The sequence below is a fragment of the Peromyscus maniculatus genome, chromosome 18, assembly GCF_049852395.1.
Source record: "Peromyscus maniculatus bairdii isolate BWxNUB_F1_BW_parent chromosome 18, HU_Pman_BW_mat_3.1, whole genome shotgun sequence".
Taxonomy (NCBI): Eukaryota; Metazoa; Chordata; class Mammalia; order Rodentia; family Cricetidae; genus Peromyscus; species Peromyscus maniculatus.
This window is the reverse complement of record NC_134869.1, coordinates 8,042,409-8,070,096: the sequence shown is the minus strand read 5'-3', so window position 1 is coordinate 8,070,096 and position 27,688 is coordinate 8,042,409. Positions and strand designations below refer to the sequence as shown.

General features: G+C 37.3%; 1 protein-coding gene across 1 annotated transcript in view; it reads left to right on the top strand.

Moving 5' to 3' along the window:
* The first annotated feature begins 440 nt into the window (after positions 1–440).
* The window catches only part of LOC121829351 (uncharacterized), a 37,402-nt gene continuing 10,154 nt past the window's right edge, over positions 441–27,688 (top strand). The window contains exons 1-15 of the mRNA XM_076554477.1: positions 441–1,183; positions 1,841–1,913; positions 8,362–8,449; positions 10,405–10,487; positions 12,420–12,477; positions 14,523–14,551; positions 14,635–14,695; positions 17,785–17,813; positions 17,904–17,964; positions 21,056–21,084; positions 21,175–21,235; positions 24,327–24,355; positions 24,446–24,506; positions 25,949–25,977; positions 26,067–26,127. Of these exons, the coding sequence (XP_076410592.1) occupies positions 1,884–1,913; positions 8,362–8,449; positions 10,405–10,487; positions 12,420–12,477; positions 14,523–14,551; positions 14,635–14,695; positions 17,785–17,813; positions 17,904–17,964; positions 21,056–21,084; positions 21,175–21,235; positions 24,327–24,355; positions 24,446–24,506; positions 25,949–25,977; positions 26,067–26,127 (709 nt within the window). The 5' untranslated portion in view covers positions 441–1,183; positions 1,841–1,883. The remainder of the gene's footprint in view (positions 1,184–1,840; positions 1,914–8,361; positions 8,450–10,404; positions 10,488–12,419; positions 12,478–14,522; positions 14,552–14,634; positions 14,696–17,784; positions 17,814–17,903; positions 17,965–21,055; positions 21,085–21,174; positions 21,236–24,326; positions 24,356–24,445; positions 24,507–25,948; positions 25,978–26,066; positions 26,128–27,688) is intronic.

Genomic DNA, 27,688 nt, shown 5'->3' with positions numbered 1-27,688 from the left:
TCACAAGAGGATTTTTTTCCCTCGTTTTATCAAGTCTTTGTTTCCCCCAAGACACTAAGCATTTTGAAATTTTTACTGTACATTTATTTTTCCTCATGTTTCTTGACCTATAGTTTAGAATTTTTGACTGCCAGGTACTCCTTCTTGTTTTATTAGAAAATTTCAGATATGAAAAATTTGTAGTTTTTAAGGGATTTTGAAAACTAATAAAAGTATCCTGAGCACAGAAAACTAGATCCAACATTATACATAAACAGTTGCTCTGAGGGAGAAGCCAAAACTAAAACACAGTATTCTACGGAGGTGGAAATACAAATGGCCCAATTTAGGTCTTTTAGTTCCTTCACTAAAAGACCAGTCATTACTGACCAGTATTTGATTGAGAATTCCTGTAGGAAAATATGGGAATGAGTCAAGTGTTCCAAGAATGGCATTAAAAGTAGCATAGTGGTGGATGATTTGAATGACTTTAACAGGGGAAGGGCAATTTTGAAAGTAAAATCATGGAGGTCAATAGGACTAAGAGTTTGGCCTCGTGATTAGTTTTTTAAAGACAATAAAGTTAATTACATAGACACAGGATGGTGAAAATCATCTGGGAATGGATAGGGTTGAATGTAATTTGGAAACTATATTACCTTTTGTGCTTAATTGATAGAAATGACAAATAAATTCTTCTGTTGAAACTTTCTTGAGAAACCTGAAGTCTTTATAGAAAACAGGGAATGTGGTATCACAGAGGGTGGGCTAGAGAATGTTCAGCACCAAGGGCTGAAATGAAATCTGAATGAAAAATATCTATGATCCACTGCCACTGCTTCTTTTCCTGTTACCTTTGCCAAATTCCTGTCCTTTTCAGATTGGAATTGCAGAACATAATCATAGAATTTTATAACATGCCTAGGCTTGGGATGTGTGTTGCTGACCCTCCATTTAGCTTATATGCCTGAACCAGGGAACTAGCTGTCTTTCAGGTTCTTTGAGCCTGTACTTTCAGGAATCTGCACCTTCCTGGGATGAATATTTAAAGGCCAGAGAGCATCACTGAAGACTGCAAAAGAGGGAACGAGGAGTGGTATCCTATATAAGGAAGACATCTAGAGAACATAGAGGGAAACAGAGGCAAAAGTCCCAGGGATCTGCTTTTCCAGAAGTCTCTGCCATCAACCGAGCACATATGAAGGTTTTTAAGTGCTTGGTAGTTTTTGAATCAGCCTGCACCAAGTAGGAAGCACAACTGAATTATTATATTTTAATGTTTGAACACCCATGATAAAAGGATTTCAAATCTCAATGTGCACATTTGTTTGTTCACTTATAACTTTAATGTTCAAGGATTTCACATTTGTTTCATGACTTCATTAGTTATTTTACAATGAATGGATGTGATGGTTTCCTTTCAATGGGTATTTTCCATGCTCAAGAATGAAGGTTGCCATTTAGTAGTTATACAGTTTTGTGCTTTATTAATAGAGTAGAACGAGGTCACTATTGCTTTGCTTTATTTGGGGCTATTACCTTTATTTAAATTAATGGTTAAAGAGTATGTGAGCAATTAATTGTAATTTGCGTTCAATCATCAGGACAGTTTTCAAAACAAATGATTTTCAGGTTCCACAAATACATTGACTGACACTATTTGATGTGGAACTATGTGTAACTCTTTCTTGACAAGTGCAGAGATTAGGAGAAGTGGAGACAGAAATTAACAGCTGAACAAATTTTATAAAACAGTTGTCTAATAACAATAGAAACACCATTTGCTATTCAAATAACTAAACATTCAGGACAAATGCTTTTGTCCACTACTCACTTATTTGTTGTGTGTTTTGCTTCAAAGATATCACTTTGAATCCAAGTCACTGACGTCTGTGTGTGCAAGAATGGAGGACACAGCTAATTTGAAAACTCAGGTAATCAATGCCTTCTTGAGGTAAATTCTTGTGCTGAATTTCTTCTTTGTGGAGTTTAAAATGGTATAATATAGCAGTTGTCAAAATGTCATCACTTTAGATGAAAAATTGGCTAGAATTTTTTTTATAAAATTATGAAAATATTACTATATTGATGGTGAAAAATACCAAAACATAATAACTATTTTAAGGTTCTGAAAGCCAAAAATGAGATAAGAAATAAATAATCACAGAAAAATTAGTTTGTATAGTTTTACCACATTGGAGGGAATTTGAAATTTGGGAATATTTGGACAAATAAACATTAGTTGTTTTATTTTTATTTTTATAGCATGACTTACATAATTTTCAGGCTTCTCTAAATATGTAGACTAACCTATTCATTATGTTACTTAAGGTATCTTATCAATAGCTTACATTTCCAACCCATGTATTGAAGGGCTCAGAAATTATCATTAGTTTTTAATGTACCTTTGAAAAAATCTTTTACTCATGATACTAACTTTTAAAAACTGTTAACTGGCTGTCAACTACATGTTAACTGGATGTCAACATGCAGAAGATTGCATATAGATCCGTATCTGTCGCCATGCACTGAACTCAAGTCCAAGTGGATCCAAGACCTCAACATAAATCCAGTTACACTGATCTTGAGAAGAAAAAGTAGGAAGTAGCCTAGAATGCATTGGCACAGGAGACCACTTACTAAATATAACACCAATAGCACAGACACTGAGAGAAACAATTAATAATTGGGACTTCCTGAAACTGAGAAGCTTTTGTAGGGGAAAGGACACAGCCAATAAGACAAAACAACAGCCTACAGAATGGGAAAAGATCTTTACCAACCCCACCTGACATCTGACAGAGGGCTGATCTCCAAAATATATAAAAGAATTCAATAAGCTAGACATCAAAATTCCAAACAATCCAATTAAAAATGAGCTACAGGGCTAAACAGAGAATTCTCAAAAGAAGAATCTCAAATGGCCAAAGGACATCTAAGGAATTACTCAACATCCTTAGCCATCAGGGAAATGCAAATCAAAATGACTCTGAGATACCATCTTACACCTGTCAGAATGGCTATGATCAAAAACACTGAAGACAGCTTATGTTGGAGAGGATGTGGAGCAAGGGGAACACTCCTTCCTCCACTGTTGGTGGGAGTGCAAACTGGTACAGCAACTTTGGAAATCAGTATGGCGGTTTCTCAGAAAATTGGGAGTCAATCTTCCTCAATACCCAGCTATACCACTCTTGGGTAGATACCCAAGGAATGCTTATCATACCACAAGTACACAAGCTCAACTATGTTCATGGCATCATTATTCGTAATAGCCAGAAACTGGAAACAATCTAGGTGCCCCTCAGATGAAGAATGGATAAAGAAAATGTGGCACATACACACAATGGAGTACTAGTCAGCAGTAAAAAATAATGATATTATAAAATGTGCAGGCAAATGAATGAAAACCCAGACTCAGGAGGAAAAATATGGTATGTACTCACTCATACATGGATACTAGATGTAAAGCAAAGAATAACCAGACTACAACCCACAACTCTAGAGAAGCTGGCTAACAAGGAAGACCCTAAGAGGGACTCATAGAACAAACAGTGAAGGAGAATAGATGAGATCAACATGAGCAAACTGAGGGTGAGGGGGAGTCATGGAGGACAAGGAATGGGGGATGAGAACACAAGGCAATGGGAAGTTTGAGCTGGAACAGGGACAGAGTGGGATAGCAAGGAAAGAGATACCATGATGAATGAAGACATCATGGGAACAGGGAGAAACAGAGTTCTAGGGAAGTTCCCAGGAATCCAAAAGGATGATCCCACCTTAGACTACTAGCAATAGTCGAGAGTGTGCCTGATCTGGCCTACTCTGGTAATCAGATTAGTGAATACTGTAACTGTCATCATAGAGCCTTCATCCAGTAACTGATGGAAGCAGATGCAGAGATCCATGGCTGAGCACCAGGCCAAGCTCCAGCAGTTCAATTGATAAGAGAGAGGAGGAATTCTATGTGCAAGGGACATTGAGATCATGATGGGAAAATGTATAGAGAGAGCCAGCCAATCTAGTGGAAATACATGAAGTGTGGACCAATAGTTGTTGAGCCTCCATGGGACTGGACTAGGCCCTCTGGATAGGCGAGACAGTTGTTTGCCTTGAAGCGGTTAGGGGACCCCCAGGCAGTGAAACTGGATCTGTCCCTGGTGTGTGAGTGTGTTTTTTGGAGCCCAGTGCCTATGGTGGGACACCCTGAGCAGCCTTGGTGCATGAGGGAGGGGCTTGAGCCTGCCTCAACCAAATGTACCAGGCTCTGCTGAGACCCCATGGGAGACCTTGCCTTGGAGGAGGTGAGAATGGGGGGTGGGTTGGGGATGAAGGCTGAGGGTACAAGGAGGGAGGATAGGGGAATCTATGGTTATTATGTAACATGAATAGAAAATTTCTTAATAATAAAAATACAAAAAAAACCACTTTTACTCATAACACTAACTTTTGAAAACATTTTTTTCAAGTCTGGTGTAGATGGAAGTTTTCCTGTGTCCTGCAGCCACTTGGTCCCAAATAAACACACAGAGGATTACATTAATTATAAACTGTTTGATATATGGCTCAGGCTTATTGCTAGCTAGCTATTATATCTTAAATTAACCCATTTCTATTAGTCTATGTGCCTCGTGGCTTTACCTGTATTTTATTACATCATGCTCCCCCTGACAGCTTGCAGCATCTTCCCTGACTCTACCCTTCTTCTTCCTCTATCTCTCTTGGTTTTCCTGCCTGGCTCCATCCTGCCCTGCCATAGCCCAATGCAGCATTATTTATTAACCCATGGGAGCAACATATATTCACAGCATACAGAAAGACCATCCCACAGAATTTTGGTACTTTATCTAGAAAAAAAGTATTATTTAAAGTGATTAAAATGTAGAAATACAAAATCTTTCTCTCAAAATTAGTATAATAATAGCTTTGCATTATTCATTCTCATAAAATATTGGATCCAGTCATCATGGCACAGTCTTTATCCTAAAATTCAGATGACAGAGGCAGGTTGAACTTTCCAAGAGTTCAAGCATGTTCCTAATGAGTTCTGTCTCAGGCTGCCAATATATAATGAGGTAGAAAAAGAATGTTTGAAGGCTCTTCATATCCAAGAATAAGTTTGCACTTTCTTCAGGAAGGAACAAGTGTTTCCCTTTCCTTGCATACTCCCAAGCTGAGCTGTCATTTGTTTTATTGATCTTGGCCATTTTGACTTAGGTAAAATGAAATCTCAGAGGGGCATTGATTTACATTTACATTGATGACTAAGGATGTTGAACATTTATTGAAGTGTTTCTCAGGCATTTGTGTATCTCTGCTTAGTTGTATACCCCATTTTTTAGAACATGTTATTTGTTTTCTTGATATTCAGTTTATTAGTTCTTTGTGGTTTAGATGCTAATCCCCTATCAGATGTATAATTGACAATGGTTTATTTATTTTCCATGCCATAATTTTTTCCATGATGCTGTTCTTTTCTAAGGAGAAGCTTTTCATCTTCATGAAGTTACACTTGCTAGTTTCAGTTTTAATGCCCATGTTATTGGTATCTGGTTCAGAAAGTCAGTCATTGAGTATAACAAGGAATTGAAGCCTTTTCCAGACATTTTCTTCTATCTTAATCAGAGTTTATGGTCTTATGTTGAAGTCTTTGATCCATTTGTAGTTGAGATGTATGCAGGGTGATAGATATGGATCTACTTAGTTCTTCTGCATGTAGCCATCCAGTTTGACCAGAACCATTTGTTGATGATGCTATAGGCACATAGAATTATCCAAACATAACAGGCTATGGCTAAGGCCTTTAGTCTCACTCCACAACTAAATAGGAAGACCCTATTGGTGAAGGAACCACATATTAAATCACCAAACATAGAGTAGTTGCATTTGTGCCCAAATAGAATCCTTACACCTTCTAACTAATGTTCATGGTACTAGAAGATACACCTCATGCTCCCAGAGGAGAAATGTAACCATCAATATCACCAGCTACAACCCTGTGACCTACAACAGTGACCTGTCTGAAGCATATGCTGGTCCCATAGTAGCACAAACATTATGGGAGTAACAAATGACTTTTTCATTGGACTTAAAGACTGAATAAGATGGAATACAAACCTGACACTGCCAAAGGGGCCAATAACATGTGACAATATAGGGTATGGGCCATGGACAAACCCAATGCTACTCTTCTTCTGAATGAAAATGAGCAAGAAAATTAGTTCTAGAGACATGTCACTATACCTTTCCCAATCCTCCTTACAGAAGTTTTCTCTTGCAGTAGATGGGAATCAGCACAGAGATCAACTGGTCAAAATGCAGAGTGAGAGACTTTGGACCACCTAGTCATAAATTGGATGTCTTCATCAAACCTCCTCCAACAAGGCTCAGTGTTTATGTAGAAAAAGTAGAATGATTATAAGAGCCAGTGCTTATGGATAAGGTCAAGGAAACTTTGTCTTCCAGACACAGCAGGACCAAGATCAATGCACATATGAACTCAGAGACTATGCCAGTACACAGATGATTTGCACAAGTTCCAACAAGAAAGTTTGCCAGCACTAAGAGGCAGAAGACACAGGCTGCCATCCATAACCAGGACACCATTTGTAATTGATAGCTGTTGGCAAAGGAAAAATCAGTGTTCTACTTGAAGCATCACTGGGTATATCAAAGGCACTCCTGAGCAGACACTATGACCAGGGGAAGTTGATCAACACAAAGGAAACAGTGTTCAATTTTGTGTTTGTGGTATTGTTGGGGGCTGATGTGTTCTCTTGTGGCATTTTTGTCTTATTGGTTGTAAGTTTGTATTTTCAATTTGGGGATAGATTTAAGAGAGAAAGATTACAAACTTGGGGGGGGTAGGTAGATGAGGAATAATCTGGGAGTATTTTGGTTGGGAAAGTATGTTCAAAATATATTGTACATGCACATTTTTAAATCAAAAATGGAAGAAAATACTCTTCATATAATTGAGGTATACATGTTTCCCCCTAATTATAGTAAGTTCTAGAATAAGGTCTTTGATAACAAATGCTAAAGGCCAAATTTCAATTTCATCTTATTTTTGCACTCAAAATGTTGAAAATTAAACTGAAATTCTTTGCATCATATGTAACACTTCAAATTTTAAAGGATGTCTATACAGTAGTTTCATTGCTCATTTAAATCTCCAGAATCACTCTGAGGTTAGGCTTCCTGTTTCTGGGTGTCCAAGATCATTTGTGATTGGTGTTTTTTAGTTTTCCTTTTTGTTTTTTCATTTATTACATCAACTGTGAAATTAATGAATGCAAGGCAAATTCTCTACCACTCAACCACACACCCAGTCCTTTGAGTCTTATTGTGATAAGCTATACATAAATTCTTCAAATGTGGATTTCAGCATACAGTCAATTAGGCTTTTTTATTCCTTTCTTTGTGTGTTTTATGAATGTTGAGACCAGACTAACATATATTTCAACAGTATTTGAAGACTTAAAAATCCTCAACTGGCATAATGACATTGATGTTTCATCACAGAATCTTTCTGAATTAAAACTACCAGTTCATATGACTTAAATATGAGGTGATAACTATTAGTGTTATGCCATTTAGAGAATAGTGAATCTATGTGAACCTTAAATTTTCTTACCTATCTTACAACTAAATGACTAACAATGCTGAGTGTGTAATTGCATAAGGACATCTCTACTATTTCAAGTATAAATAAGCACCAGGAACATTCCAGACATCGAATGAATGTTCTGATGCTTCCCTTCATGTTAATGCTTGTTATGCTCTAACGATACCTGTTTTTTACTGTGAAAGAGTTTGAGATTTCATTGAATAATTACATGCATTGTATAAAGAGAGAAGAATCACTAACTGCTTTTTAATTTTATGAAACTATTTTCTCTATATCTAAGATTTTAACAAAACTATTTTTGTACATCCTTCTTTTCATAAGCAAAACTGATTCTAAAATATTTCAGTTCTTCTCCACATGGCATAGTCTGTATTTTCATACTAATCTAAGGGCCTTACTATAATATTAAATTGATTTTCTCAAGGAATTGATTTTTAAATCAAATACTTTGGTATGGCAAGCACATTAATAGTTAGTACTTAAATGTATTCTTTAACTGTTTAATTTTCAGTGAGGAATATAAGTTTCATATTATGAGTTTAGTTCCTTATTGAATTCTGCAGATGATCTTTTTCTATTTCTGCTTCAAAGCTTGATTTTAGCATATGTGACTGTATGAGGTGAAAAGATAGGTTGATCTCAAGAGCATGCAAAATGTTATCTATGAAAATATGCTATCCTATTTTTAAGTTTAGTTGAATTCAAAATAGGAAATTCAACTATATTCTCATTATTATTTTTCATTATTTTAGCAAGATATTCCTGAGAATAGTCTGAAAAGTGGTGTGGATGACTTACCAATAGCTTCCAAACAATATGAACATGTAGAAGAACAAGAAGGTAATGCACATGCTTAACTTGTAAGATCACTTGGCAGAGAGGTTTGCTTAAAACATGACAACAAATACCTTAGCCAAATAAAATAACCCACGTAATATATGTTAAATCAAACAAAAGTAAAAATGTAATGGTAGACAAGAAAAATTTTCATCCAAAGGTTGAAATAAGAACGTCAGTAAAAGAGTTGCCTTTTATTTTATTTAACTTTTGATAATTTCATGCTTGTGTACTATATTTACATCTTTTTCAGGTTTCTGGCTATTTCTACAACATTCCCTGTGCTCAAGTCCTTAGTAACTCTGTGTGTGACTTCTCTTCTATACTATTAGTAAAGACACACTATATTTGTGTGTGTTTATGCACGTATGTGCATGTGTGTGTGCATGTGTGTTTGTGTTTCTGTGTGTGTATAAGTGTATGCATGCTTGTATGTATTTGTTTAGTGTGTTGCTTATATGTACATGTGTTTAGGACTGATCACTGGAATTGCACAACCTATTATCCTACTAGGATGAGCTCATCTCTGGAAAATCACCTGATTTATCTTTGTTTATCAGCCACTGATTGCCTACAGATCTTCATCTAGGGGTTGTGCATTGTGAGATTCACTTCACCCACAGTAGAATTTCATCTGGTGTTGTCCTTATACAGGTGTTTTTTCAGATATCATACCTTTGAAATTTCATGGTAGCAATATCTAAGTCATGCATAGAAGATGCTGTGTAGCTTCAAGAGTGCTGGTACTTTGATTTTACAATCTATCTTCCCAATTCTTGCTATTTTTTTCTGATCCTTAGATTTAGGACTTTATAAGTGGAGTTGGGGCATATTATGGTCACTCCTTGGATTTTGATTAATTGTATATACTGTAATACTTTTATGTACTGTGAAAAGTAAATTCTTTGAGGAAAAATGTCAGCTACATTCTTCTGTGGGTATAACTGTGACTATAAAAAACAATATTTAGAACATAGTAAGTATACTGTTATGAGAAAATGGGAGTAATTGATGACTCCTAGTGTTTATGATTTCTCCATCCATGGATATTTGATTAGTTACCCAGTACTTGGAATGAATTTCTCATTGAGTGGGTCTCCAGACCAATAGGACAGCTGTTGGTTACCCCAAAAATAAAAGTATCGCTATCCTACCATGAGCGTTATCTTGCCAGGCTTTTCAACATCTTGGTGGTGTACCATTTTCTGCTGGTGGGATTACTGATTGCTTATCTCCCTTGGCACTTTGCAAAGCATGTTCTCATAGTATGAGAGCAGGTTTCTATGTCAGGTCCAGTTAAATTACTCCAAATTCTGTGTCTAAAGTGTGGAGTCTTGAGCAATAGGGCCTTACAACTAAAACTATTTTGCTAGTTTCAATAAAAAACAATTATTTCAACCGGGCACTGGTGGCGCACGCCTTTAATCCCAGCACTCGGGAGGCAGAGCCAGGCAGATCTCTGTGAGTTCGAGGCCAGCCTGGGCTACCAAGTGAGTTCCAGGAAAGACACAAAGCTACACAGAGAAACCCTGTCTTGAAAAACCAAAAAAAAAAATTATTTCATAATCCTTTTCCAATTTCCTTAATTTGTACATTTTTTGAATGTGCTTGTGGGTATAAGCACATGATAAATGTTCTGAAACATCGATGACATCTGAAAGTGTAGATTTTAGAGAGCTTGGTCATTTATGAGAGGTGTGTGAATTAGTCAAGTATTTGGATGTCTTGAAGCTGGCAACATGCAGTTTCTATACAAGTGATATACAGGTATTTCTACAACTTGGGCATTTATCTAAGCATGTGAATATTCATCTATAAAGTACATTTAATTGAAATATTTGATAAGAGTAAATTTTTTTCTAAATTCTAATTGTGAATGTATTTCAATCTATTGTCATAGAAAATTATGTATCTAATTGTTATATTTATTTTTTAAATAAAATATGTGGATATGTCAGAAGAACTAGAATTAGAAACAATACCGGATTTAAAACTGGAAAATGAAAATGTTTGTAATAAGAATGAAGACTATCAAAAATTGGTATGTAACTGTTTAAAATTAAATTTCTCACTTAATACTGTGTGGTTTGATGATCTTACCATAGGCCAAAAGAAACTACACTTCAGGCTACTATATTCAGTCCATCAATGATGATTTAACATTGAAATGAAAGTCTTTTACCTATTATAAAACACAGGGTATTCTTAGAATCCAGTCACACAGCTAATCATTGTCTTTTATATGTAATTTAGTAAATAATTATATGATTATTACTTGTGCTTTATGTTAAGCTCTTTACATGGCTGGAGAGCCATAGACTCTCTATTTAAAATAGTGGACGATATAAAATTATGACTTTAGAGATGGACTTATTTAATAAAGTTGATTCTTCCTGCAAAAACTAAATTTGTTATGTGATGATTATACTCAATTATGTCAAGGAGAAATTTTTTCCTTATGGTCATTGGGTTATTTCAAGGTCCTCATTTGAGAAGATCATATGGATATATAATCAACTAATCTTCCAACAGAAAGAATTTTTGATTCCATAAAAGAGACCTAATTGTGAAGGAAAAACTCAATTATTTTGCTCAATTCAATGAAGGAAATTAATTATTTCCACATTATTGTCCAATATGATCAATATATATATATATATATATATATATATATATATATATATATATATATATATATATGGAATTGAGTTAATGTAGAGAATTCAAATAGATTCAAGACACTATACTTTCTCTTTCACACAATCTGTTCAGAGACATAATACAATGTTAGGTACTTACTGAAGTATGAGTATGTTCTGAAGACATTTTTCATGTTTTAAACCCACATAAATCTGTATAGTCAATATCTCCTCTATGTTGAGAAATCAAGAACTGAGATTTCAGAGGGAAGCCTATGCCATAGTAATAGAACACCAAGCAAGTGAAAAGCAACTGTTTTAGTTCAGATAGGTGCATTTTGTCATAAAGAAAACATATGGTAGAGAGAGATATTTAGGCAAAATTGTCGTTAATACAGGGTAGGAGTGAGAATGGTATTTTGTCATCAGAGATCAAAGTATGAAGCCAAACATGTTTTAGAAGATGAGGGAGTGTCCACTCAGTAACTGTCAAATAGGATGGCATTACTGTACATATAGAATAGTGGACAACATATTCTCATAACTTTTAAAATTCTTGAAGAACGAGAAAGCAAGATTTGTTTATTCTGTTAAACATGCAAAAACTGTGAAATGGTGTTTGGGGAAGATTTCTGTTCATTGAGAAACATTTGTAAAATATTAAAAAACTGCATAATGGTCTAATGTTATTGTCTAAAGGTAACATAGGAAATAAAAACTTGTCTGCTAATCATTTTGATCCAGAATTACCATGTATAAGAAATTAACAAAATATGTCAGTTTTGTTTGTTCACTTTTACCGAAATTGAGCCCATTCTGCCTTCTTCACTACACAATCAGCATGATACAATATCAATGTTTTTAACATAATACATACCTCCTATCAAGCCTAACCACACAAATAATGTCATTGTACAACACCTCATAATTAATGTTAATCGTGTCCTAGAGGAATGGCCCTACTAAAGATGTGAACATTTGTCTCATTAACATCCTCCAACTTTACTAATAAGAACAAATTAGTTTCATGCATTATAATATAAAATGATTACTTTTATTGATACATGCACATCAGGCATTACTATGTCTGTGGATGTTTTTCCTCTACTCTATATTTCTTGTATATAATTGGGAAATGAAAGGCTTAAACTTGACTGTGTATATAAGATTCTCCATTCAAATACCATGGTTTTTGATATATACTGCATATATTCTCATGAACAATTTCCTTAAAGTCAAATATCATGATATGTTCAGAAATAGAAAATAAGACCTTTTGGAATTACACTACTAATATCATGTGACAGAGTGTGTTTTATCCTAATCCACTGCAGAAAGCTGCCCAGTCATCCAGCATAGGAAATGGTCCAGAAGAAAATGAAATAATTGAAGGTAAGAGTCATCATGAAAAGACTTTATGTAAGACAAATGCTGGTATGTTATGCTACCGAAAGAAATCACTGAATAAATTTACACTTAAATAAAAGACAACAAAAGTGGTAATAAGTCCCATATGTTAATAAGCATGAGCGATGTGTAAAATTGAGATAGTCCCAGAAAGATCTCTGAGTTTTCTTCTACCTGAGATACCTAAGGTGCCCCATTTGTCCATTGACTCAACAAGGTATAACTAAAGGTTTCATGTTTAGCAAAAGATGTCTAATTGGGGGTTTATCTCCTCTCTTATTTGGAGACTCCATTTGTATTTATTTTATATGCTTATGTATTTAGAAATCTTCTACAGTAGTATGTTTCCATACGGTTTTTCACGTGGATGTTAGTAAATTGGTCATCCCCATATTCCTACCCTAACCTCTCACTTGCATCGCCCTTCCCCCCACTGTCTCTCTACAATTATATATTCTATTTCCCTTTACTTGAATGATCCTCACAAGCAATCCCTTACTTGATGCAGAGTCTCTGTGGTTATATGGATTTTAGCACACATGTTGAAGACTTAAATGCTAACACTCACATATAAGGGAAATTATACAGTATTTGACTTTTGGATCTGGGTCTCCTCATTCGTGGTGATTTTTTCTAGCTTCATACATTTATATGTAAATTTCCTTTTTTGATAGAAGCAAAACACCCCATCGTGTAAGTTCACCACATTTTCATTATATATTTGTCAGTTAAAGGACATCTAGACTGTTCCTAAATCTGGCTATTGTAAATAGCCAATAATGAGCATGTATGAGCAGATATTTATGTAGTAGGATATAGAGTCCTTTGAGTATATGCCAGATAGGTGTATAGGTGAATTTAGAGAAGAATTAGTAGCCAGCTTCCTGAGAAAATGCCAGAGTCATTTCCATAATGGCTGTAAAAGTTTACATTCTCATCAGTAATGAGCAAGTGTTCCATTTTCGTCATATCCTCACAAGCATGAGTTGTCATTTGCTTAATTGAACTTCGCCCTTTAGACAGGAGTAAAATGAAATCTCAAAGTACTTTTGGTTTGCATTCTTCTGATAAATAAAAATGATGAGCATTTCTTTAAAAGTTTGTCAGTAGTTTGTGTTTTATCTTTAAAAATTGTCTTTGTATTCCCAAACACCATTGTCATTGGGTTATTTGTTTCCTGGGAGTCCAATTTTTTCTTCTTTATTTATTTTAGATACTAACTGTACGTTAGAGGTTTAAATGATTAAGTTCTTTTCCTATTATGTAGCCTGATGATGGTGTCCTTTGCCATAAAGAAGCTTTCAGTTTCATGTGGTCCCATTTACTAAATTTGGGTCTTAGTGCTGTGCTACAGGTGTTCTGTTTCCTATGCCAGTGAGTTCAAGCCTGTTAAAAATTTTTCTTCTGTCATATTCAGGGTATCTAGTCTTATTTAGAGATTCATGATCCATTTGGAGTTAAGTTTTGTTCAGGGTAATAAATACTCCTATGTGTATTCTTCTTCATGTATCCATGAAGTTTGGTAATTTCCATGTATGGAGGCTATTTTTATCCAGTGTGTATTTCTACTTTCTTTGTGAAAAATCAGGTATTCATAGGTTTTTTGACATTAATTTGATTTCATTGATCAACATGTCTATTTTGATGATAGAACCATGATATTTTTATTACTCTAGCTCTGTAACAAAACATACCATCTGAAATAGTGATTTCTCCAGCCTATTTTAGTATTGAGAATCTTCTTAAATATATCCAAGACTTTTTTGTATTTCCATATGAACATGAAAGGCTTTTTGATGCTATTGTGGTTATTTTTAAAATTTCTCTGAATTTTGATGGAATTAAATTGAATCTATAGATTTCTTTTGATATATTTCAGTATATTTGTCAGCTGCTTTCCTAACCAGTAAAATAATAGATGTTTATTTTGAAAGAAGGGAATAGAACTCATTGCCCTCTGAAGCCTTCATAAAGGTAGGTTTGGAATTCTCATTGTGCATAAGATTGACTGTACTTTCTTTTTCTTTCAGTTTGGGCTGAAAAATGTCCACATCCAGAGGTAAGTGACTTTTAATATTTATATTGAATAATTATATATTGTTGAAATCCAAAATATTGATTAAATATCTCTTTTCAAAATAGCTGAGGGATTATTGTCATCTAGCCTCCAGACCCATGCCTGAAACACAGCAATCTCAAACAGGTAAATTTTGTTAAGTCACTTTCTTCTGATCAATTTATTCTAATACATTTCAAATGCACACAGTCTTCCCGATGCCAATTATATCTCGACTATAATGTTGGAAGGTTTTGTCATAAGCAATGCCAACTCACTAGTGGCATACATGCTTCAAAATTATTACATTGACAATATAAAACATTTAGAAATGTCAGCTCAGCTTCAATGTCTAATACTCATGTTCGACTGCCTTATCATTTCCAGTGTGCAATCTCTGTTTATTAGTGACTTATAGAAGTCAATCATGAGACTAATGATACTTCCCCAATGTGTGACCATAATTTCTTGATGGATCTCAGAATGTGCACCTACACACATAGCTATCTGTAAGGACAAGGTAGAAACTTATTTGAGCTCAGAGATTCTGATCTGGACTGGACAAACAGCAATGTACAATATCTTCAGAAAAGAAAATCAATTTTTGTGTTGCTCTATAATTCATAGTGCACTGCTTCACTTCACTCATAGTGCACTGTAATTTAATTACAAGGAATAGGAAATGCATTTAGAATTCTTACTTACAATCTATTTCAATAGCACAGCATACACTATCATATAGTGGAGCAGTCATTGACAATCCCAAAACTTACATAGATATCTTGCCATAGGAAACTTTCAGCTTCATGTGGTCCCATTTATTAAGTGTGGGTCTTAGTGCCTGTGCTACAGGTGTCCTATTCAAAAAGTCTTTTCCTGTACCAATGAGTTCAAGCCTATCACACACTTTCTCTACTGTTACATTCAGTGTCTCTGGTCTTATTTAGAGATCCTTGATTCATTTGGAATTAAGTCTTTATTTATGGTAGTAAATACAGATCTATGTGCAGTTTTCTCCATGCAGCAATCAAGATTAGTTCACTATCATGTTGGAAGATGTTTTTTACCCAGTGTGTATTTCTGGTTTCTATATGAAAAATCATGTGTGTGGACCTCCATTTGGTGTTCAATTTGATTTCATTGATAACATGTCTATTGTGATGCTAGAATCATGCTGTTTTATTAGTCTAACTCTGTAACAAAACATGAACTCTAAGATAGTGATTTCTCCATCCTCTTTTCATATTAAGTATCCTTTTATCTCTATTCAATGTTAAGTCTTTCATTATTTTGTTCTTTTTATTTAAAATTTTATTTTACATACCAAGCACAAATCCCCCTCTCATCCCTCTTCCCACTCCCCTCCAGCATACCCCCAACCTCTCCTCCAAAAGTGTTAGGTCTCCTATGGGGAGTCAGTAAATCCTGGTACATTCAGTTAGGCAGGATCAAGCACCTCCACACTGCAGCAAGGCTGAGCAAGGCATCCCACTATAGGTAATGGGCTCCAGATTGCCAGCACATGCACCAGGTATAGATCCTGATCCCACTACTGGGGGGCCTTCAAACAGACCAAGCTACACAACTGTCTCCCATATGCAGAGGGCCTAGTCCAGTCCCATGCTGGTTCCACAGCTGTTGGTCTAAAGTTCCTGAGTTCCTACAAACATGGATTAGTTGTCTCTGTAGATTTCCCTATCATAATCTTGACCCTGCCCCCTTGCTCATATAATCCCCTTCCCTCTCTTCAACTGGACTCCCCAAGCTCAGCCTGGTGCTTGGTTGTGGATCTCTGCATCTGCTTCCATCAGTTACTGGATGAAGGCTCTATGATGACAGTTAGGGAATTCACCAATCTGAATACCAGGGTAGGCCAGTTCAGGCACCCTCTTCACTATTGCCAGTCTTCTAATCTGGGGTCATCCTTGTGGATTCCTGGAAATTTCCCTAGCAACAGGTTTCTCTCTTACCTCATAACGTCTCCCTCTAACAAGATATCTCTTTCATTGCTCTCCCACTCTGTCCCTCCCCCAGCTCAACCATCCTATTATCTCCTCATATTCTCATCCTCCATCCCATGCCCTTTATTGCCCCCCATCCCCACTACTCATGGAGATCTCCTCTGTTTCTCCTTCCCATGGCAATCCATGTGTCCCTCTTAGGCTCCTTGTTTCCTAGCTTCTTTGGAGCTGTGGGTTGTAGTGTGATTATTTTTCTCTTTACATCTGGTATCCACTGATGAGTGATTAAATATCATGTTTGTCTTTCTGAGCCTGGGTTACCTCACCACAGGAGTCCTGCCTGCTGGCTGGCAGCTGGGGCTGCAATGGGTGGGGGAAGGGGGCTTGGGTTGTGCCTCTGAAGCAGGGTGACCAGCTGGGAATATGGTGAGTTACCTCTTGGTCCAGGGGGAGCCAGCTAAGTCTGTGTCTCAGGGAACAGCTATGGTCTTGGGGGATGGGTGGATTTGGGGGAGCAAGTGGGACTTGTAGATAACAGGGTCATATGTGAAGTGGAGGTTGTCAGGTTGTCAGTTGCCTGCAGGAAACTCTCCAACTGGTCTGCAATTGGGGCTGCAATGGAGAGGGAATGGGGGCATGGGTTGTGCCCCTGGGCCTAAGGCCTGGAGGCTGGGGTGACCTGCTGGAAGAATGGTGACTCACCTCTTGGTTCAATTGGACCTAGCAGAGTCTGTGTCTCACGGGGCAGCTGCAGTCTTGGTGCAGTGGGTAGATTTAGAGGGCCAGAGTAGTAGGACTTGTGATTAAAGGATCTGATGGGGTGGTGGTAATCAGACCTGCCTGCAGGAGTATTGCCTGCTGGCCTGTAACTGTGCCTAGGAGAACAGTGACTCACCTCTTGGTCCAATCTGAGCTGGTGGAGTCTGTCCATTCTTTTGTTTGTTTTATTTTTATTCTTTTTATTTTTATTTTTGAATTTCCACATGAACCTGAAAGGTGTTTTGATGCTGTTGTGGTTGGTTTTTTGTTTTGTTTTGTTTTTTTTCAATTTTTCTGACAAATTATATTGGAATTTTGATGGCTCTTGCACTGAATCTTTAAGTTGCTTTGCTAAGTTTCAGTATATTTGTGTCAGTTTTTGTCCTAAGCAGTAAAATAATAGGAGTTTATTATGAAAGAAGGGAATGAAATCTCACTGCCATCTGAAGCCTACATAAAGGTAGTTTTGGTGATCTCATTGTGCATGAGAATGACTCTACATTCTTTCTCTTTCAGTTTGGGCTGAAAAATGTCCACACCCAGAGGTAAATGTTTTTTAATATTAATATTGAATAATTACATCTTGATTGAAGTCCAAAATATTGATTAAATATCTCATTTCAAAATCCATTCAGCAGAGGGATTATTCTCATCGAATTTCCAAACCCAAGTCTGAAACACAGCAATCTCAAGCAGGTAAATTTCGTAAGTCACATTCTCCTGATCAAGGTATTTCAATAAATTTCAAAAGCACACAGTCTTCCCGATGCCAATTATATCTTGATGATGGTGATGATAGAATTTGACATACGCAGTGCCATCTGATAGTGGCATACATGCTGGAAAATATATTACATTGGAAATATAAAACATTTGCAAAATAAGCTCAACTTTAATGTTTAATACTTATGATCTAAGGCCTTATCCTTTCCAGTGTGCAAACTCTCTGTTTATTAGTTACTTATAGAAGTCAATCGTGAGACTAATGAGATTTCTCCAATGTTTGACTATGATTTCTTGATACCTGGGTCTCAGAATGAACACCTGTCATACTCAAAGCTACCAGAAAGGACAAAGCAAAAACATATGTTACCTCAGAGATTCTGTTCTGGACTGGACAGCCAGCAATATACCACATCTTCAGAAAAGAAAATCAAGTTTTGTTTTGTTCTAGAACTTATAATGTATATCTTACCTTCATCTGTAGTACACTACTGTAACTTAGTAACAAGAAATAGGAAATATATTTAGAATTCATATCTATAATTTATTTCAATAACACTATCATATGGTGGAGTGATTATTTAAAAGCCCAACACTGATATACATATCTTGCCATAAAGAAGCTTTTAGCTTCATGTGGTCCCATTTATTAAATGTGGATCTTAGTGCCTGTGCTACAGGTGTCCTATTCAGAAAGTCTTTTCCTGTACCAATGAGTTCAAGCCTATCACACACTTTCTCTACTGTTACATTCAGTGTCTCTGGTCTTATTTAGAGATCCTTGATTCATTTGGAATTATGTTTTTATTTAGGGTAGTAAATACAGATCTATGTGCAGTTTTCTCCATGCAGCAATCAAGATTAGTTCACTATCATGTTGGAAGATGTTTTTTACCCAGTGTGTATTTCTGGTTTCTATATGAAAAATCATGTGTGTGGACCTCCATTTGGTGTTCAATTTGATTTCATTGATAACATGTCTATTGTGATGCTAGAATCATGCTGTTTTATTAGTCTAACTCTGTAACAAAACATGAACTCTAAGATAGTGATTTCTCCATCCTCTTTTCATATTAAGTATCCTTTTATCTCTATTCAATGTTAAGTCTTTCATTATTTTGTTCTTTTTATTTAAAATTTTATTTTACATACCAAGCACAAATCCCCCTCTCATCCCTCTTCCCACTCCCCTCCAGCATACCCCCAACCTCTCCTCCAAAAGTGTTAGGTCTCCTATGGGGAGTCAGTAAATCCTGGTACATTCAGTTAGGCAGGATCAAGCACCTCCACACTGCAGCAAGGCTGAGCAAGGCATCCCACTATAGGTAATGGGCTCCAGATTGCCAGCACATGCACCAGGTATAGATCCTGATCCCACTACTGGGGGGCCTTCAAACAGACCAAGCTACACAACTGTCTCCCATATGCAGAGGGCCTAGTCCAGTCCCATGCTGGTTCCACAGCTGTTGGTCTAAAGTTCCTGAGTTCCTACAAACATGGATTAGTTGTCTCTGTAGATTTCCCTATCATAATCTTGACCCTGCCCCCTTGCTCATATAATCCCCTTCCCTCTCTTCAACTGGACTCCCCAAGCTCAGCCTGGTGCTTGGTTGTGGATCTCTGCATCTGCTTCCATCAGTTACTGGATGAAGGCTCTATGATGACAGTTAGGGAATTCACCAATCTGAATACCAGGGTAGGCCAGTTCAGGCACCCTCTTCACTATTGCCAGTCTTCTAATCTGGGGTCATCCTTGTGGATTCCTGGAAATTTCCCTAGCAACAGGTTTCTCCCTTACCTCATAACGTCTCCCTCTAACAAGATATCTCTTTCATTGCTCTCCCACTCTGTCCCTCCCCCAGCTCAACCATCCTATTATCTCCTCATATTCTCATCCTCCATCCCATGCCCTTTATTGCCCCCCATCCCCACTACTCATGGAGATCTCCTCTGTTTCTCCTTCCCATGGCAATCCATGTGTCCCTCTTAGGCTCCTTGTTTCCTAGCTTCTTTGGAGCTGTGGGTTGTAGTCTGATTATTTTTCTCTTTACATCTGGTATCCACTGATGAGTGATTAAATATCATGTTTGTCTTTCTGAGCCTGGGTTACCTCACCACAGGAGTCCTGCCTGCTGGCTGGCAGCTGGGGCTGCAATGGGTGGGGGAAGGGGCCTTGGGTTGTGCCTCTGAAGCAGGGTGACCAGCTGGGAATATGGTGAGTCACCTCTTGGTCCAGGGGGAGCCAGCTAAGTCTGTGTCTCAGGGAACAGCTATGGTCTTGGGGGATGGGTGGATTTGGGGGAGCAAGTGGGACTTGTAGATAACAGGGTCATATGTGAAGTGGAGGTTGTCAGGTTGTCAGTTGCCTGCAGGAAACTCTCCAACTGGTCTGCAATTGGGGCTGCAATGGAGAGGGAATGGGGGCATGGGTTGTGCCCCTGGGCCTAAGGCCTGGAGGCTGGGGTGACCTGCTGGAAGAATGGTGACTCACCTCTTGGTTCAATTGGACCTAGCAGAGTCTGTGTCTCACGGGGCAGCTGCAGTCTTGGTGCAGTGGGTAGATTTAGAGGGCCAGAGTAGTAGGACTTGTGATTAAAGGATCTGATGGGGTGGTGGTAATCAGACCTGCCTGCAGGAGTATTGCCTGCTGGCCTGTAACTGTGCCTAGGAGAACAGTGACTCACCTCTTGGTCCAATCTGAGCTGGTGGAGTCTGTCCATTCTTTTGTTTGTTTTATTTTTATTCTTTTTATTTTTATTTTTGAATTTCCACATGAACCTGAAAGGTGTTTTGATGCTGTTGTGGTTGGTTTTTTGTTTTGTTTTGTTTTTTTTCAATTTTTCTGACAAATTATATTGGAATTTTGATGGCTCTTGCACTGAATCTTTAAGTTGCTTTGCTAAGTTTCAGTATATTTGTGTCAGTTTTTGTCCTAAGCAGTAAAATAATAGGAGTTTATTATGAAAGAAGGGAATGAAATCTCACTGCCATCTGAAGCCTACATAAAGGTAGTTTTGGTGATCTCATTGTGCATGAGAATGACTCTACATTCTTTCTCTTTCAGTTTGGGCTGAAAAATGTCCACACCCAGAGGTAAATGTTTTTTAATATTAATATTGAATAATTACATCTTGATTGAAGTCCAAAATATTGATTAAATATCTCATTTCAAAATCCATTCAGCAGAGGGATTATTCTCATCGAATTTCCAAACCCAAGTCTGAAACACAGCAATCTCAAGCAGGTAAATTTCGTAAGTCACATTCTCCTGATCAAGGTATTTCAATAAATTTCAAAAGCACACAGTCTTCCCGATGCCAATTATATCTTGATGATGGTGATGATAGAATTTGACATACGCAGTGCCATCTGATAGTGGCATACATGCTGGAAAATATATTACATTGGAAATATAAAACATTTGCAAAATAAGCTCAACTTTAATGTTTAATACTTATGATCTAAGGCCTTATCCTTTCCAGTGTGCAAACTCTCTGTTTATTAGTTACTTATAGAAGTCAATCGTGAGACTAATGAGATTTCTCCAATGTTTGACTATGATTTCTTGATACCTGGGTCTCAGAATGAACACCTGTCATACTCAAAGCTACCAGAAAGGACAAAGCAAAAACATATGTTACCTCAGAGATTCTGTTCTGGACTGGACAGCCAGCAATATACCACATCTTCAGAAAAGAAAATCAAGTTTTGTTTTGTTCTAGAACTTATAATGTATATCTTACCTTCATCTGTAGTACACTACTGTAACTTAGTAACAAGAAATAGGAAATATATTTAGAATTCATATCTATAATTTATTTCAATAACACTATCATATGGTGGAGTGATTATTTAAAAGCCCAACACTGATATACATATCTTGCCATAAAGAAGCTTTTAGCTTCATGTGGTCCCATTTATTAAATGTGGATCTTAGTGCCTGTGCTACAGGTGTCCTATTCAGAAAGTCTTTTCCTGTACCAATGAGTTCAAGCCTATCACACACTTTCTCTACTGTTACATTCAGTGTCTCTGGTCTTATTTAGAGATCCTTGATTCATTTGGAATTATGTTTTTATTTAGGGTAGTAAATACAGATCTATGTGCAGTTTTCTCCATGCAGCAATCAAGATTAGTTCACTATCATGTTGGAAGATGTTTTTTACCCAGTGTGTATTTCTGGTTTCTATATGAAAAATCATGTGTGTGGACCTCCATTTGGTGTTCAATTTGATTTCATTGATAACATGTCTATTGTGATGCTAGAATCATGCTGTTTTATTAGTCTAACTCTGTAACAAAACATGAACTCTAAGATAGTGATTTCTCCATCCTCTTTTCATATTAAGTATCCTTTTATCTCTATTCAATGTTAAGTCTTTCATTATTTTGTTCTTTTTATTTAAAATTTTATTTTACATACCAAGCACAAATCCCCCTCTCATCCCTCTTCCCACTCCCCTCCAGCATACCCCCAACCTCTCCTCCAAAAGTGTTAGGTCTCCTATGGGGAGTCAGTAAATCCTGGTACATTCAGTTAGGCAGGATCAAGCACCTCCACACTGCAGCAAGGCTGAGCAAGGCATCCCACTATAGGTAATGGGCTCCAGATTGCCAGCACATGCACCAGGTATAGATCCTGATCCCACTACTGGGGAGCCTTCAAACAGACCAAGCTACACAACTGTCTCCCATATGCAGAGGGCCTAGTCCAGTCCCATGCTGGTTCCACAGCTGTTGGTCTAAAGTTCCTGAGTTCCTACAAACATGGATTAGTTGTCTCTGTAGATTTCCCTATCATAATCTTGACCCTGCCCCCTTGCTCATATAATCCCCTTCCCTCTCTTCAACTGGACTCCCCAAGCTCAGCCCGGTGCTTGGTTGTGGATCTCTGCATCTGCTTCCATCAGTTACTGGATGAAGGCTCTATGATGACAGTTAGGGAATTCACCAATCTGAATACCAGGGTAGGCCAGTTCAGGCACCCTCTTCACTATTGCCAGTCTTCTAATCTGGGGTCATCCTTGTGGATTCCTGGAAATTTCCCTAGCAACAGGTTTCTCCCTTACCTCATAACGTCTCCCTCTAACAAGATATCTCTTTCATTGCTCTCCCACTCTGTCCCTCCCCCAGCTCAACCATCCTATTATCTCCTCATATTCTCATCCTCCATCCCATGCCCTTTATTGCTCCCCATCCCCACTACTCATGGAGATCTCCTCTGTTTCTCCTTCCCATGGCAATCCATGTGTCCCTCTTAGGCTCCTTGTTTCCTAGCTTCTTTGGAGCTGTGGGTTGTAGTCTGATTATTTTTCTCTTTACATCTGGTATCCACTGATGAGTGATTAAATATCATGTTTGTCTTTCTGAGCCTGGGTTACCTCACCACAGGAGTCCTGCCTGCTGGCTGGCAGCTGGGGCTGCAATGGGTGGGGGAAGGGGCCTTGGGTTGTGCCTCTGAAGCAGGGTGACCAGCTGGGAATATGGTGAGTCACCTCTTGGTCCAGGGGGAGCCAGCTAAGTCTGTGTCTCAGGGAACAGCTATGGTCTTGGGGGATGGGTGGATTTGGGGGAGCAAGTGGGACTTGTAGATAACAGGGTCATATGTGAAGTGGAGGTTGTCAGGTTGTCAGTTGCCTGCAGGAAACTCTCCAACTGGTCTGCAATTGGGGCTGCAATGGAGAGGGAATGGGGGCATGGGTTGTGCCCCTGGGCCTAAGGCCTGGAGGCTGGGGTGACCTGCTGGAAGAATGGTGACTCACCTCTTGGTTCAATTGGACCTAGCAGAGTCTGTGTCTCACGGGGCAGCTGCAGTCTTGGTGCAGTGGGTAGATTTAGAGGGCCAGAGTAGTAGGACTTGTGATTAAAGGATCTGATGGGGTGGTGGTAATCAGACCTGCCTGCAGGAGTATTGCCTGCTGGCCTGTAACTGTGCCTAGGAGAACAGTGACTCACCTCTTGGTCCAATCTGAGCTGGTGGAGTCTGTCCATTCTTTTGTTTGTTTTATTTTTATTCTTTTTATTTTTATTTTTGAATTTCCACATGAACCTGAAAGGTGTTTTGATGCTGTTGTGGTTGGTTTTTTGTTTTGTTTTGTTTTTTTTCAATTTTTCTGACAAATTATATTGGAATTTTGATGGCTCTTGCACTGAATCTTTAAGTTGCTTTGCTAAGTTTCAGTATATTTGTGTCAGTTTTTGTCCTAAGCAGTAAAATAATAGGAGTTTATTATGAAAGAAGGGAATGAAATCTCACTGCCATCTGAAGCCTACATAAAGGTAGTTTTGGTGATCTCATTGTGCATGAGAATGACTCTACATTCTTTCTCTTTCAGTTTGGGCTGAAAAATGTCCACACCCAGAGGTAAATGTTTTTTAATATTAATATTGAATAATTACATCTTGATTGAAGTCCAAAATATTGATTAAATATCTCATTTCAAAATCCATTCAGCAGAGGGATTATTCTCATCGAATTTCCAAACCCAAGTCTGAAACACAGCAATCTCAAGCAGGTAAATTTCGTAAGTCACATTCTCCTGATCAAGGTATTTCAATAAATTTCAAAAGCACACAGTCTTCCCGATGCCAATTATATCTTGATGATGGTGATGATAGAATTTGACATACGCAGTGCCATCTGATAGTGGCATACATGCTGGAAAATATATTACATTGGAAATATAAAACATTTGCAAAATAAGCTCAACTTTAATGTTTAATACTTATGATCTAAGGCCTTATCCTTTCCAGTGTGCAAACTCTCTGTTTATTAGTTACTTATAGAAGTCAATCGTGAGACTAATGAGATTTCTCCAATGTTTGACTATGATTTCTTGATACCTGGGTCTCAGAATGAACACCTGTCATACTCAAAGCTACCAGAAAGGACAAAGCAAAAACATATGTTACCTCAGAGATTCTGTTCTGGACTGGACAGCCAGCAATATACCACATCTTCAGAAAAGAAAATCAAGTTTTGTTTTGTTCTAGAACTTATAATGTATATCTTACCTTCATCTGTAGTACACTACTGTAACTTAGTAACAAGAAATAGGAAATATATTTAGAATTCATATCTATAATTTATTTCAATAACACTATCATATGGTGGAGTGATTATTTAAAAGCCCAACACTGATATACATATCTTGCCATAAAGAAGCTTTTAGCTTCATGTGGTCCCATTTATTAAATGTGGATCTTAGTGCCTGTGCTACAGGTGTCCTATTCAGAAAGTTTTTTTCCTGTACCAGTAAGGTCAAGCCTATTACACACTTTGTCTTCTATCTTATTCAGGGTCTCTGGTCTCATTTTGAGATCCTTGATCCACTTGAAGTTGAGTTTTATTCAGGTTTAGAAATATAGTTCTCTGTGCATTCTTCTTGAAGCCATAAAGTTTGGTGAGCACCATGTATTGAAGTTGTTTTTTTTCCAGTGTGTATTTCTAGTTTCTTTATCAAAAGTAAAAGTGTCCATAGGTGTGTGGACTTATGTTTGGTATTCAATTTGATTTCATTGATCAACACGTGTACTGTGATGCTAAAAACCATGATGTTTTTAGTACTCTAGACCTGTAAAAATCATGAAATCTGGGGTGGTGGTTTCTCCAACTCTTTTTGTATTGGGGTTTGTTTTACCTCTCTCCAGGGTTTTTTCTTTGTTCGTTTGTTTTTATTTCTATGTGGAGCTAAAAGGCTTTTTCATGGTGGTGTGGTTATTTTTTTCAATTTCTCTGACTAGTCATGTTGTAGTTTTGATGAGGATTACATTGACTCTAAGATTGCTTTTAGAACATTTCAGTTATTTCTGTCAGCTGTTGCCCTAACCAGTAAACTAATAGGTGTTTATTTAGGAAGAAGGGAATAAGAACTCACTGCCATCCAAAGCCTACATAAAATTACTTTTGCAGTTCCCATTGTGTAGGAGATTGATAAATTTATCCTTTCTTTTTTAGTGTGGGCTGAAAAATGTCCTCACCCAGAGGTAAATGACTTTTAATGTTTATATTAAATGATTAATGTTTATTGAATTCCAAAACATTAATTAAATATCTCATTTGAAAATCCATTCAGCTGAGGGATTATTCACATCCAATCTCCAAACCTGAGTCTCTACCACACCAATCTCAACCAGGTAAATTTTGTATGTCACATTCTTCTGATCAGTTTATTTTATTACATTTCAAATGCACACAGATTTCCTGATGCCCATTATATCTTGATGATGGTGATGACAGGGTTTGACATAAGCAATTCCATCTCACTAGTGGCAGGCATGCTTCAAAACATTCACAAGGACAATATGAATTATTAGTAAATGTAAGCACAGCTTCAATGTTTAATACTCAGGTTCACTCACCTTAACCTTTCCAGTGTGCAAACTCCCTGTTTATTATTGACTTCTGTAAGTCAACTATGAGACCAATGTGACTTCCCCAATGTTTGAACATCATTTCTGGACACCTAGGTCTCAAAATGCACATCTATAGTAAAGGTCTCTGAAAGGTCAGGGCAGAGACATGTTGAGCTCAGAGATTCTGTTCTGGGCTGGACAAACAGCAATATACCACATTTTCAGAAAAGAAAATCAATTTTTGTGTTGTTTATAAATCATAGTGCACTGCCTTCCTCCATCTGCAGAGCATTGTAATTTATTTACAAGGAAAAGGAATGGCATTTTAAAATCGTATCTACAATCTATTTCAATAAATTAGGATACACTTGCATATGACAGTTCAGTCACTGAAAATCTCATTACTTATATGCACATGTTGTATGCTTTTACACCTTTTTATTTTTCTGTACTCTGTTGTCTGAAACTCATCTCTCTGTGTCACAACAGGCATTGTATCAGTAAAGAAACCATGTCTGTAATGACTTACTTACTTTCAAAACTTAAAGTCAAAACCTATCAGAATCACACAAAGTTATTAAAAGAAAAAAGGAAACAAAAGCAAAGAGATCTTTGGAGCTTAGAATAACCTTTAATATAGGTCCTACATGTCAAGGTGAAAAAGATATAACTGTAAAAAAGTGGGTTCGAGTTGAAGTCACAAAGAAGAGTTTAAGCATTATCTTAAGCTAGGGTAGCCACAGCAATACCCATGTTTCCTGGGGGAAAAAAGATGTACAGAATGACTCCATGTGATAAAGTGCGTCAAAAAGGAGCAATTTGTCAGGCGGTAGTGCCTTTAATTCCAGCACTTGGGAGGCAGAGGCAGATGGATCTCTGTGAGTTCGACATAAGCCTGGTCTACAGAGTGAGTTCCAGGAAAGGCTCCAAAGCTATACAGAGAATCCCTGTCTCAAAAAACAACAACAACAACAAAAAAAAAATCAATCTGTCAGAGCAGAGCAAAAGCATGTTATCCTGTTCACAGAAAAATGTGTGGTAAACCAAGTATCATTTGGGGGAAGTTAACAGTGAGTTATTTAAAGTTACTCTTGCAAGGCAAGGATAGTTTACAGGGTGAAAGTGTTATTTTCCCACAGTTTCTGCAGATGTGGATGTAAGCATATATTTATGAGTTTCCTGACAAATCATATAAAGCATGTATGACTCAAAACTGACCAATATGTAGTATATGTCCAAGTGTTGATTTGTCTACAATTACAAGTTTTCTTGAAGATGTAAATATATACCTATACCATGTGGTTAATTGAAATAACATATAAAATGTAAAACCCTAACTTTA